Consider the following 14,807-nt stretch of genomic DNA (forward strand, 5'->3'; position numbering starts at 1 on the left):
TGCCGGTAGCCGCTCTTCTCGGCTACCAGGGTTCACAATATGGCCGCTTCTCAGATATTTCCCAGGCCCCGCGGGCCAATAGGAAGCCGGGACGTCATCGGCGCAGCTTCCTATTGGCCCATGTGACGTGGGAGCTTCAAACTTGAAAACCCTGCTAGAGGAGACGGAGCAGCTACCGGCACCTACTTCAGAGGTCAGTATCTCTGGAAGTAGGGGGTCCCCGGAGCTGAAATTAACGGGGTCGAGCTCCGGAGACCCCCCTGTTTCAACCCTGTGTTTAAAAAAAAGTTACAATTTTTGTTGTTTGCTGTCTTGGATTGCTCCTTTGAGAAAGGCCCAAGTACCTTTGAATGCCCTTACTGCAACACCGCTGCTTCACCGTGCTCACCAAGTGACAAAGGCTCCATGGATGGAAATAAATAGGGCACATAGTTCCATGATATTTATTGTTAGGGACGCCGCCGTATACGGATTAGATGCTGCAGAGGGGAAGACAAGATTCATAGACTATCCTTGTCTTTGGCCATACAGACGCGTTAACCCCTTCCACATAATGAAGCCTGTTTAACTGTCAGACAAGGGAGGAAAGCTGCTTATGGTAATTTCCTCCCAAGCTGGCAGGGTTTCAAAGTACACTTTCATTTAATCTATTTACTTACTATTGAGACTAAGGAAGCGACAAGTGAATAGGAACAGCCTCGCCGAGACAAAGGCAACTCTGTGGCCCACCGTCTGCAGATTTGAGCCTTTGGCCACTTCTGGCTCGGCTTTCTGCCCTGCCTTCCAAGCCCAGCAGAGAAGACAGACGGGCAGCTGGCTCCATAATAGAGTCATTGTCAGCACTTCCTGCGATGTAGCCGTGGTCTGTGACACGTGGTCAGATTAATTCTTTAATATGATGTCACATCGGCTGTCAAAACAGTGCTCCAGAAACGGAGGCTTCCTGATACCAACATTGCTCCTGGGTACACAGGGGGCTTTTGAAATGCGTGGGTAACTCCGATTCTCTCTTCCGAAAATGTAACAGTTTGTTTCTACCCTATAGATTTAAGCACAGAACAGATATTGAGCTGAGAAGATCTACATCTAGGATCCATTCCCAAGAATTAGCAGCGGCCCGTGTTGAAAGGCAGAGTTGTGATGTATGCACACAGACATTTACTATCAAAACATCATTATTATTTTTTTCCTACCAAGAGCTACAGTAGTTGATCTTTCATCAACTTGACAGATAAAAGGAGGAAATTGACGATTTATTCGTATATGCAGCTCAACCCCCTTATAACGCTGTGCTTGGGGTCCAAAGAATCACATCGCGTTATAAGCGGATCGCGTTAGAAATAATGCACAAGTGTACGCATTGTACAATAAAGTATTTAAGATATCAATAATCGTGCTGTAAAGTATTCATAAATACGAAAAGTGGGAGCCACGCTTACATCGCGCTATAAGCGGATTCGCGCTGTAACGGATTCGCGTTATAACGGGGTTGAGCTGTATTTGGTTTCTGTGTAAAAATAAATAGGGTTCTATTTTCTTCAGGTCCTGTATAATTTTAATGTTATCTGTAGGTAAAGGTTCATCTCCTCTTATCTCTTTGGCTAATGATGGTTAGGTGTAAGAAAGTAAAAAAGGAAAACAATACATCAACCATTTTCCTGTATATAACTGTATGCAAATAGTCTTATGACAAAATAAATTGGGCGAAGATTGTAAAAACTCTTCAGAGCATTTGGCCATCGTGCATTATTTATAAAAAACAGTACTTGCCTAAAGTGCCCGGATTCGCACGGGTTGCAGTCATACAGACCGGCTTCGCACAGGTCTTCCTCTCTCTCACCCCCTCCTCTCTCCCTCTCTCTCACCCCCTCACTCCCCTACTCAATCTCCCATCATCTCTCATCTTTCCCTCTCCGATCACTTTCCTTTAATACCTTATGATGTACCCAATTCTTTCCGCCTCTCTCCTCCCCCCTTCTTTCTCCTCCCGTGCCAACGGACTTCCTCTTTCTTCGTCTGCTTTCTGTGTAAACTATAGAGCTATCCTCCGACTCTCGTTATCTGCCACCAGGCTGTGCACATTAGGATGTCACGGGCCAGATACAAAGCCTGCCAGGTACGACACCTACCGGCTGACTTGCTTCTCAGATACAGTTTAATCACTCGTAGAATGAATTAGTTTAAATAAAAATAAAAACAACACAAATGCACACCCATAGGCCCCCCTCAATATGCATGCAAAGTTTTAGGTGTCATGGTCTTTTATTATTATAGATTGTCGTCCATCTTTATTTAACCCATTAAACATAGTCACTGGCATTAGCTTACTTTGGTTCTAGGAGGAACTGCCCGTTTAGGTGGGGAAAGTGAGAGGGGATTGAGGTGTAATGTATGTATTAGGGGTTCATGAAGATTTTCTCTGCATTTAGAAACTTTCCTTCCCTACCTCTGCCTTGGCATAAAGAAAAATTATGTTAGACAGGCTACCCCCTCTAACTAACCCTCCCTTTTCTGTGCTTGGAACCCCGCTATTTTGAGCTCCGGGGACCCACAGTTCCCAAGACACTTAAACGGTGAAGTTACCAGTATTACTTCCGGTTTCGTTTTTTTTTTAAAGGGGATTTAAATGGCCATCCAATAGGAAGCTGCCACCGATGATGCCGCGACTTACTACTGGGCTGAGATTTGGCAGCCATGTTGTTTTCTCTAGAGGGAGATTTAAAACCTGTAATTTCACCGGTAGGTATTAAGGGAACTGGGGTTCCCGTGACCTGAAAATAGCTTTCAGAACAGGTTCCCAATCTGTAAAAAAGAAAATGCTGGTACCCACCACAAAAGCACAGTAGCAAGGAGGCTACCAACCACTTTTTGTGACCTTGTTCCCGAGACCTCTTGGAAGTTAACAGAAAACTGGTGTAGACTAATTACTCCCAGGTATGAGACATGAGGTGCTGTCAGCACCAGGTATAGGGCGACGCCTCGAGACTCGCCAGTCCTCACAGAGGACCTTGATGATGGTGGACCTGGATGATGAGGCCATCCGTGATGATGCATTGAACTTTGTTCAGTTCTTCTAACGGCAGCGGACCAAGCTCTGTCGTAACCCCTCTCCTGATGTTAGGTCGGCAATGCTGCAAGAATTCACATGAAGGTGGGAAGACCGAACACGACAGTGGGAGCAGGAACTCGGGCACAGGGAGCTAGAAGACCAACTTCGGCAAAGAGAAGCATACTGCTAGCTTCCAGAGTTCAGGACGCAGTATTTGAACGCCTGCAGTGGACCATAGCTCTGTTTGGCACATACCTCACTAGAACTGCAACAGGAAGTGAGGGAATCTCTGCAATAAAAGTTGTCGCAAGGAGAGAAGCTCGATAGGGAGGCCTATCTAGGTGACAATAATCTCCCGGGCGGCGCCCTGTGTTACATGTCATCATCAACCAACAAGTAGCTTTGCCGAGGCAGGAGGCTCAATGACAGCAGAAGGAATTGGGAGGACCAAAGAAGGCAGACCTGGCCCACTACCAGAAACTCGATGAGTTCTCTGGCCCACAGGTCCCAACACCTAGCCAAGTCCCACACCTGGGTTTCTCCATCTCGCCCAGATCAAAGATCCGGGCTGCAAGCGATAACAGAGCTCTGGAGTTTCTTCCTCTTAATCCGGCGTTCTCGGGGGAGATCACCAGCAGGCTGGCGGAAGGTCTCCCGACAGAGACCAATGGTGCAAGCGGTACAATGGCAGTGGTTTCTCAGCAAGACAGCTTCACGGTCCAGTGCACGAGCTGACCCTGGTGGAGAACCTAACATATCTCAGGTACCAGAGAGTCCCTGGAGGACAGGGCACTGCAGATTGTCGCAGAGTGAAACTCGTGTCCAGGTAATGTAAACAAAAATAAATCTCTCCCCCAACACGAATGAGCAACACGGACTGTCACTTTAAACAGAAATGGAACTGTAGGTAAAAAATGTGTGATACTTCTATATGTAAATAGAAAATATAGTGGTACTATAGATTGGTAAAACCAAAGATTTACTAAACTAAAGTGTAGGACACCCTATGGCGCATTTAAATGACTTTGGCAGAATGTTTAGCATTGTTTAGTAAACATGGCCCAATTTGAGACGTGAATTTACACAGATCGGTCTCAAAGGAGGGTGAGGAGTTCCATTTTAATAGTATTTCCAGTTGTATATATATCCCCTCAAAATAAATTAGGGAGAGATGCCTGCACTGAAAAAGGGGGTACATCTGAGGTACCCTGGGAGATATGCTAATGGCTGTGCAAAGTACATTTAAATGAGTCAGATCCCACACTTCATAAAAGCATGTCCAGAACAACTATATTGAGTTGACAAACCTAGGGCATCTAATGACTAGAATGGTGTTCTGGTGTCAGCCTCAACATGACTAGAACCCACAAACACTACTTTTCTCAACCACAGCTCTAGCAGCGTGAGCTAAACAAGCTGATGGATAGCACCACTGTCACAGCATACTTCTGAGCTCTACGTCTTAGTCCGTGCTCATACCTCTACAAAAAACTTTACCTCCTTCTGGGATAGAGAAGCTTATGTAATATGCAGTCTTCTGCCATGAGACACCTTCAGCCATGGGAAGACACCTAATAGTCAATTTATGGGCCTTATGGTAGAACACTTCTTAGTAAATATGGCCCACTTGTCTTTATAAGATTTGAAATACTAACTCAAGTCACAAAGTCACTTTGTTATATTACTTTCTCTCTACGCCTGCTTTACTTGCTGTGCTTCAGCTTGTTTTTACTTTTGTGTGTCAAAAAAACTGTTTTCTATTTAAAATCACTTGGCCCCAGTAACTCATAGCCCTCAGTCCATATTACTTTGTGCTTGAAGCCCTTTCAAGGTTACAATCAACAGAATAGATGTCCCCTGGAGATATTCTAGTAGACAGTGACAATGATGCTACCCAACTGGTTTAGCTCATACTGCTAGAGCTGCTGTCTAAGAAAGCAGTGGTTCTGAGTTCTTGTCCCCCTCCTAACCATAGGTTAGCATGTCCAGATATTGGAGAATAAAATTAGGTCACCCCATACACTGCAGGAAGTTTCCAATGTCAATAACTGCCAGTGTCCTGGAACTAGAATCAGAGTTCTGTTCCCTTTCCCTTTTTGCAGCTCTGCCTGCTGGCCCTTTATCTTGTAATTCTTTGCCTGCAGTTATTATTCCCTGTGCAGGCGATTTGGATACATTAGTTTCTTTATCTCCTAGCCTCCTGCAGCGGTTGCTACGACTACCCCTGTTATTCCCCTGGCATAGTGGACTGTTCCACTAACCCCTGCCTGTATTCACAGTTTCCTTAGCCCAGGCTCTGTTCCTGTGAGGACCCTCCAATTTTGCTTTCTTTTCACCTCAGCAGGCTAGCAGGCACTACCTATGCCCTCAGTTCCCGGTAAGAAGCAGTGTTTTTACTTTTTTTGTCCTTACTATCAAGCACTATTATTGCAGACAAACTCTCCCTCACTACACCATCTACAAGTATATCTGTGATCTGCTGCTTTTCAATAAAGTGAAGAAAACTTATAGAACTTGTGGTGCTTGTAAACGGAAACTAGTTAAGCTGTCTGACCATATATTATCCAGCATATTTCCCTGTGGTTCCAGCACAGCCAGGCAAAGTAAGAGCTCCACTAATTTAGAACATGTCTTTATAGTTGATCCCAGGCTGAGTCTGGGCGTCTCCATATCTGTGTTCTAGGTATTAAGGGTTTGCAGAAAAGTCCAAGGTGGAGTTTAAGTTGTGAGCCAAAAAAAAAACAACTATATTTTAATGGACGTTACATGGATGAGAGACCTAAATCGTATAAAACACTGATGATAAAGAGGAGTGAGGTTTCCTTGTAGTGACTGAGATTTGACAGTTCTGGAACACGTGTATTCTCAATGTATCGCATAGCTCTTTTCATTTACGCATTATGGTTATGCTTCACAAAGTGTTTCAGATACCCTCTGTTAGCAAAGGGGTTAAGTACTAAATAAAACAAAACCTAGATCTCTTTAGGGCAGTGATACATGACCCTCTTGGGGGTCATTGTCAAATGTCTGGGGGTCGCTGAATGATCCCCACATCGTTAAACTTCTGTTCGAAAAAATTAAGCTATCATTTAGACGACTATTTCAATCTAAACAGAGGCTCGGTAGAGACTCCTTCAATGCTATGGGAAGCCCATAAGGCCACAATCAGAGGGATCTTTATCTCTGTGTCCACCCACCGGAAAATCATTTAACACAAATTATACAAAGAACTGTCAGACAAAATTATACAACTGGAACAAAAACATAAATCTAACCCATCTAAGATTATATATAAAGCTCTAACGGGGGCCAGACTAGAACTAAAAAAGATTCAATTAGAGGATGTAGAACGAGCATTAAAATTGACCAACCAATTATACTGTGATCAAGGGAATAAAGCGGATAGGATTTTGGCCAACAAGCTCAGAGGAATGAAAACCAAAACACAAATCCCCGCTATCAGGTGTAAAAATGGGTTGACCACCTATGATGATCAGGAAATTGCCCACGAGTTTTCTAACTTCTATGCGGACTTATACGACCTGAACTCTTCAGAAGGGCTTCCTCATCTCTCAAATTCTGAGGCCATCTTGAAATATTTGGATTCCTGTAATCTCCCGCAACTAACCAAAATAGAAAAAAATCATTTAAAACAGCAAGATTACACAACCCGAATTGGCTAATGTAATCAAGGTCCTTAAATGAAGTAAATCTCCAGGCCAGGATGACCTGCCAAATATATATTACTAGCTGAGAGCCCCTGCGTTGCCCGGGATGTTTGTGGTGTGGGTGTGGCATTTGGGTGGGGAGTGGTCCACGCGGCCCATGTGCGGTGGTAGTGCTGCTGTGGCTGTACTGATGGTGATTGTATCGGTGTGCTGATTTGGGAGGGTTTGGTGCTGATGTGGGTGTGCCGATGGGGGAGGTGCAAAGGTGGCGATGTGTGGGTGCTGATGGTGTTGATGGGGGCTGGGAATGGCGGGGAGCCGAGAATGCCAGTGTGCTGGGGGGCATGGGATACCGGTGTGCTGATGTGGTGGTGCTGGGGATAGTGTGTGTGTGTATACATGTTTGTGTGTATACATTGTATGTGTGTGTGTGTGTATACATGTGTGTGTGTGTGTGTATACATGTGTGTGTGTGTATACATGTGTGTATGTATACATGTGTTTATGTATATATTGTGTGTATACAACATGTTTGTGTGTGTATACACGTGTGTGTGTGTATACACGTGTGTGTATACGTGTGTGTGTATACACGTGTGTGTGTATACACGTGTGTGTGTATACACGTGTGTGTGTATACGTGTGTGTGTATACACGTGTGTGTGTGTATACACGTGTGTGTATACACATGTGTGTGTGTATACACGTGTGTGTGTGTGTGTGTATACACGTGTATGTGTGTGTGTATACGTGTGTGTGTATACATGTGTGTGTGTGTATACATTATGTGTATGTATACCTGTGTGTGTATACGTGTGTATACGTGTGTGAGTGTGTGTGTGTGTATGTCTCCATGTGTGTGTGTACGTGTACATGTGTGTGAGTATACGTGTACATGTGTGTGTGTGTGTACGTGTCTACGTGTACATGTGTGTGTGTGTACGTGTACATGTTTGTGTGTGTCTACGTGTACATGTGTGTACAGGGGGGGAGGTGGTGCGAAGGGGGGGAGGTGGAGGGGAGGTGAGGGGGAGGTGAGGGGGGGTTGGAGGGGAGGTGAAGGGGGGTGGAGGGGAGGTGAAGGGGGTGTGGAGAGGAGGTGAAGGGGGGTGGACAGGAGGTGAAGGGGGGGGTGGAGGGGAGGTGAAGGGGGGGGGGGTGGAGGAGAGTTGAAGGGGGGGTGGAGGAGAGGTGAAGGGGGTGTGCAGGGGAGGTGGAGGGGGGTGAAGGGGAGGTGAAGGGGGGGTGGAGGGAGGGGAGTTGAGGGGTGGGTGAGTGGTGGTGGAGGGAGGGGAGGTGAGGGGTGGGTGAGTGGTGGTGAGGGGAGGTGAAGGCCGCTCCCTCACCCGTCCGGCAGCTCCCTCACCCGTCCGGCAGCTCCCTCAGCCGTCCGGCAGCTCCCTCACCCGTCCGGCAGCTCCCTCAGCCGTCCGGCAGCTCCCTCAGCCGTCCGGCCGCTCCCACGTGGATCTGAGGCGGGAGGCAGCTTGTTGTGACCGCTCCCCCGCTGTGTCCCGGGCGCTCACTCCCCCGCTGACTGTAGTGGCGCCGGGGGGGGAGGGGGTGGAGGGGAGGTGAAGGGGGGTGAGGGGTGGGTGAGGTGAGGTGAAGGGGGGTGAGGGGTGGGTGAAGGGGGGTGAGGGTTGGGGGAAGGGGGGTGAGGGGAGGTGAAGGCCGCTCACTCACCCGTCCGGAAGCTCCCACGTGGATCTGAGGCGGGAGGCAGCTTGTTGTGGCCGCTCCCCCGCTGTGTCCCGGGCACTCGCTCCCCCGCTGACTGTAGCGGCGCCGGGGGGGGGGGGGGGGGCTGAAAGCGCGGGAAACAGGGAGACACGGGGAGAGGAGGAGGTGCGCGCGGGTGTGGAGGCTGATGTTCGGGGAGGAAGAGGCGGAGGCTCCGGGACCGGCGGGTATGTGAGCCCCACCCCCCCGGGTTATACGTGTGTGTTTGTGTGTGTGTGTGTGTGTGTATGTGTCCCTGTGTGTGTGTTTGTGTCCCTGTGTGTGTGTTTGTGTCCCTGTGTGTCCTTTGGCCCATCACTCCGCCTCAGGCCAATGAGAGGTGTGCGGGGGCGGCCCAAGGGACCAATGAGATTTCCCCTAGGGACACCGGACATCCAGGCAGGCAGGCAGGCAGGCAGGCATGTATGCATACAGTGCTTTCACTAATATAGTATAAGATAAAACATTTCTATAGAACTAAGGGTAAAAGGGGACGATAGACAGCACACTGATAGTGTTAAATTTATGCAATTGCAGGGTGCACGGAACAAAAGGGGACCCTTATTCCCCTGTATAGTACTAACAAATCTACGTAAGTACCAGCACTCACTGTCTAATAGCTAAATGATGAAAACAGTTGTAATGCAGAAAATACATTTAATAATAAAACAAACCAGAAATAAATCAAATGTGTTTGCAGAAACCAGTGTCACAAATGGGCATGTCACAAAGTGAGGGGTGGGGGAGGAAAAGGGAAAAAAAATATGAAACACAAGGAATATACACAAAAAACGGAGAACGGAAAGTATGCTAGGGGGGGCGACGTTTCGAGGGACTACCTCTTCATCTGGCCCATTCCCCCTGGTCCAAAAGGTCCCAGAGGTACTTCCCTAAGCCTCCCTTCCCCTAAAACTGGACAAATCAGACACCCCTGAAAATAGATAGCAATCATGCAGTGTAGGCTAAATACAGCTAATAGCCACACGAGCACGAGGAGCAGAGCCACAGAGGATTTGATCACTGTATTCATTGCTATTAACCTTTTACTGACTGTTGTGGTCTCCTGGTGCTTATTTGCAAGCTGCTTTTTTGCAAGCTGTGTTCAGCCTTTACTGTACTATTGCCAACAGTGTCTTGTGGTACTTGAACTACTGGCATTGCCTTTAGTGGATTCTTGCTGCCCTGCTATTAGCTGTATTTAGCCTACACTGTATGTTTGCTATCTATTTTCAGGGGTGTCTGATTTGACCAGTTTTAGGGGAAGGGAGGCTTAGGGAAGTACCTCTGGGACCTTTTGGACCAGGGGGAATGGGCCAGATGAAGAGGTAGTCACTCGAAACGTCGCCCCCCTAGCATACTTTACGTTCTCCGTTTTTTGTGTATATTCCTTGTGTTTCATGTTTTTTCCCCTTTTCCTTTATCCCCCCCACCCCCTCCCCCACCCCCCCCCCCCACCCCTCACTTTGTGACATGCCCATTTGTGACACTGGTTTCTGCAAACACATTTGATTTATTTCTGGTTTGTTTTATTATTAAATGTATTTTCTGCATTACAACTGTTTTCATCATTTAGCTATTAGACAGTGAGTGCTGGTACTTACGTAGATTTGTTATTTCTATAGAACTTTTCACCATGTCTCCTTGAGGAGTTCAATTCATTCCTCGAAAACAAAACGATTCCAGCAAATATGATAACTGCTAATCTAGCAATCATTCATAAAATGGGTCGCGACCCTCTTCAATGAGGCAGTTATCGACACATCTCTTTATTAAACTCGGACATCATAATCTATAGCAACATCCTAGCCAATAGGTTAGACCCAATTCTACTAAGGCTTATTAATATCGATCAGGTAGTCTTTGTCTCCGGCAGACAGGCGTCGGATAATACAAAAAAAATTATTAACATCATAGAACACGCCCATTCCGCTAAGGTAAGGGCGATTCTTTTATGCCTTGATGCGGAGAAGGCCTTCGATAGAATAAACTGGGTTTTCTTAGATAAAACTATGCAGTCTTTTGGTTTTTCGGTTCCCTATCTACAAGGGGTCAGAGCCCTCTATTACTCTCCCAGGGCATTGGTTAAATTACCAGGCAATAAACTAGAAACTATAAGTAGCAAGAATGGCACAAGGCAGGGGGGCCTCTTATCGCCTCTTCTTTTCGCTCTCTCCATTGGGCCCTTGGCTTCAACGATCAGATCGCATCCAGACATTCAAGGAATATACATAGGCAACAAAAACTACAAGATATCACTCTTTGCCGATGACATAATTTTAACACTGGTTAACCCTTTGATTTATTTGAACTAGGTCCAACAAAATTCACTAGGAGCATTTGGACGAAGGCCAAAGCAAAATTCAAACTCTCATCAACCTCCAACCAGCTTACTCCCCTCTTCGACAACCCAAATTTTCCTCCAGGGGTCGGCTCAATGCCACTTAGAATAAATATTATAATGATAGGAGACCTTCTCCATAAGGGGAAAACGTTAAGCTTCCAAGAGCTTAGAATCAAATATAATGTCCAGTTTCTACAGCTTAGACATTTTCTTCCGTCCATGTCCAGCAAACTAGAATTCCCGGAGTTATCCAATTTCGAATCTTTGTGCAGAAAAGCAGAATACCAGAAAGGCTTAATAACTAGGATATATGCAGGGATAGAATCTGCGGGGAATACCCCAGACCATAGTTATATGGTCAAATGGGCCAAAGACCTGGAGGTAGAAATTGACAGAGAGGACTGGGAAGACATATGGGACAGTGCAGCCAAAATCTATCGAAGGTATCTCACACCCGTGAGATTGAATCAGAGCTTCCCAGAATCCTCTGATCAATGTTGGAGGGCTTCTGGGCAGGCTGGTGACATGGCCCATATATGGTGGAAGTGCCCGACAATTAAAAAATATTTTAGGGTGATCCAGGGAGTTGTTAGGGAAAAAACGGGCCTTACAATCCCCCTGGATCCTCTGGTCTATCTGCTGGCTAAACCAGAGGAGGACGTGAGCTACCCTGTTAAACGTTTGATATGTCATGTCCTAACTGCCGCGAGATGCGCAATAGCGGAAGCCTGGAAAAGTCCACTACCCCCCTCCAGGTCGATGGTAACAAGCAGAGGGGCCAGATGAAGGGGTTGCTAAGGCAACAGGCTGAGGTGACAGCTATAGGACTTTACACAGTAACACAAACTAGGGCAAAGGTCACTGCTGCCATAGGACACAGAAAAACACATACAGGGGACAGAGCAGATGTATATGGGGGAAACAAATGTGTTAAGAGGGAGATCCCTCATTTTAGAGGGTTGCCCCATCGAAGTCTACGATGTTTGAGGGAGATATTCATTCTTAAGCAGGAAATCCCATTACATGGTATATAAAACTGTAATTGCAAGAGAGGTTACTTCGTTTTTATTACGATGAGGGCGAATTGAAAGGTATAAACATATTTGAATACAGATCTATATATTTTTAAAACATTGATCACGGCTGGTATGAATATTCCATGTAATTGTGCTTGGGGTTAAATCTGCAACCCTTCCATGAAAGAACCACGACAATGGTAAAGAAGGGCTAAATATGTGGCGAAATACTTCCCTTTTGCCGTAACATTAGTACTTGTTAGTAGTAGGTAAGTGGGACTGCACCTTTAATACAGCACACTATGCACCATACACAGTGCCACATCGCCATCTATTGGACATATTATGGAGAGCACCACACGTTTCTGGTATGACAAATTAATAAATAAGTTATGGTGGGTAAAAAAACGTGACAACAACCCTCCACTGTGCAGTATACAGCAAATAAAAATATCACGTGAATGTGCACATTCACATGTTTCAGACAGGTCTGCAACCCTGGCTTTTCACCATTATCTCCCAGCATGCAATACTTCCAGGGATTCTGGGAAATGACATGCAAATGAGCAAACAGTGTCACCTTTTCCTTCTTATCCATTTTAACATGGATCCCTATAAGATTCTGCACGCCGTATTACACAGCTTTTCAGCATAGCCAATAAACCTACTCAGACAATGTGTGCTCATTTGCATGTCTTTTCCCCAGAATCCCTGGCTGCAGTGGAAGCATCGTTTGCTAAGAGACAATGGTGAAAAGCAGGGTTGCATGCCTGTTTGAGACATGTGAATGTGCTCACAAGTGGTATGACAAAAGCATTTTGCTTCTCTTCCATAATGCTGACAGAACATGCTTGCAAATAAAACACAGATACCTGGCGCTTAAAAACACTCTGCACAAGAGACGCAAAGTCCATAGGGTAATTACAGTCCTTAGGGAGACCTTCCCCTGGAATCCAAGCTGGTGGAAATAAGGAAGGGATCCTGACGGTTCCTCCTATGGGAGATAGACAAAGCACATTATTGCGCAGTACCTCAGAACTCGGACCCTCCCCAGCAGACAGGAATGATGCCTACTTACAATCAGTCTCTTGTATAGGTGCAGTGGAGAGAATCTGTGTTTGAACCACTTCTATATTGCTGCCACGTACCCCACGTGTAGCTGCCTCCCTTCTGCAATCCAATGATGTTCAGAAGTATCCCCCAGTGCTTTCAGTTGATCACATAGGGAGATGGAATGCACAAAATAGTGTAGAATGCACGATCAATTTATTAAAAAACAATTAACAGCCAATAAAATACTCACATAACCAGTGAGTGCAAAACCATCACTAGCATGCCGCCCGCATCATGCAGGGACCTCCCTCAGAGCCGTGGATAGTATGCCGACGCTCCCAACACCCCTCCACACTATACTGCCAAGTATGTGGTCTCACTGCTATCCGCAGTGTGTGCTGGTGCTCAGATCGTGACGTCACCGGAAAGCGCGACTCTCACCACAGAGGGAACTCCCTACCGACAGCCTCACAATGCTCCTCTCCTAACGCGTTTCGTGACGTAGGCACGTCACTTTGTCAAAGGAATGAGGAGCTAGTCAACTTCTTGCCTATTTATACCCCCAGAGGCACTAACCCTTGATTGGGTAACCATAAAACTGCAATGCAATGTACCTGATATCAATTAAAACTAATTGTGCTGCATAGAGTTGTCTCCAAGGGTTAACTCCTTGGAGTTTGGAGACAAGTATACGGGAAGCAATATAATTGAAAACACTATATGCTACACTTAATGTAACATACCAAAAACAGGAAATCTAAAGTTTATAAAGGGGATTCAATCCCTCAAAAAAGATGCCAGGTCAAATTCTATATTTAGACCTTTGGGGGACAGAGTTTTCAATGTGTATATCCAAAAACTCTCCTTTTAGGATATACCATTGAATCTGTGCCCTCCCCCCCCCCCCCCAACTAGGTTTAGGGCAGTCTATCCCTTTGCATATCAGTCCCTCTGGATTTTGATTGTGTGCAAGTTTAAGGTGGTTGGAGACACTGTGTGTCTCCAATCCCCTCTTTATATTGTACACATGTTCTGCCAACCTGCGTTTAAGGGGTCTGCCTGTTCTCCCCACATATTGAAGTCCGCAAGGACATTGCAACAAATACACGCAGAATTTACTCCTGCATCTAATAAATGTGCCAATGTTATAAATTTGGCCAGTGACTATAGATTGGAATGTGTCACATTTTACACTGTACATACAACCAATACATCTGCCACACACAAAATAGCCTTTCAGATTTGTTAACCATGTGTTGTTGCAATGACCTACACCAATGTTGGGGCAACTTGGGGACAACGAGTCTTTTAAATTCCTAGCCCTTTTGTATACTATTTGTGGAACAGAGGATAGGAAGAATTTTAGCCCAGGGTCTCGTTGAAGAATTCCCCAATGTTTTTTAAAAGTTTTGAGAATTTCTGGGGCCATACTGTTATACCTAGTGATAAAGGGAATAAATTCTCCATCTTTGTGTTTGGTATTTCTTTTGTCCATACTCACTAATGTGGTCCTATCTATAAGTTTAACATTAGCAATAGCTTTATCTACTCTCTCTGTATTGTAATCACGTTCTAAGAATTTATTTTTTAATTCAATTACTTGTTGATCATATACGTGAGGTTGTGAGCAATTCCTTTTTAGCCTCAAAGCCTGACCTTGGGGGATGTTATTTATCCATTTAGGATGATGGTGGCTAGATGCCAATAGGTAAGAGTTGGTATCTACTTCCTTATGATACGTTTTTGTATGTACCACATTGTTCTCCGCATATAAGACTAAATCAAGAAAATTTATAGATCGTGTATCACTATTAGAGGTAAATCTAATATTGAAAGGATTGGCGTTTAGATGTATTAAGAAAAGGGACAAATCCTTGGGGGTACCTCTCCAGACGCACAGCACATCGTCGATGTATCTCTTCCAGAGCACCAGGTTTGCACCAAACGGGTTGAAACAC

At 45.6% G+C, this 14,807-nt stretch overlaps 1 protein-coding gene across 8 annotated transcripts in view; it reads left to right on the forward strand.

Annotated features, from left to right (window-relative positions):
* Nucleotides 1-1,732, forward strand: part of PUSL1 (pseudouridine synthase like 1) — a 96,474-nt gene extending 94,742 nt beyond the window's left edge. For all 8 annotated transcript variants that reach the window (XM_075603672.1, XM_075603670.1, XM_075603677.1 and 5 more), the window contains one exon: nt 1,046-1,732. In XM_075603672.1, coding sequence (XP_075459787.1) covers nt 1,046-1,074 — 29 coding nt within the window. In that variant the 3' untranslated portion in view covers nt 1,075-1,732. The remainder of the gene's footprint in view (nt 1-1,045) is intronic.
* Nucleotides 1,733-14,807: the final 13,075 nt, after the last annotated feature.

The sequence above is a fragment of the Ascaphus truei genome, chromosome 6 (assembly GCF_040206685.1).
Source record: "Ascaphus truei isolate aAscTru1 chromosome 6, aAscTru1.hap1, whole genome shotgun sequence".
In the NCBI taxonomy this organism is placed as follows: Eukaryota; Metazoa; Chordata; class Amphibia; order Anura; family Ascaphidae; genus Ascaphus; species Ascaphus truei.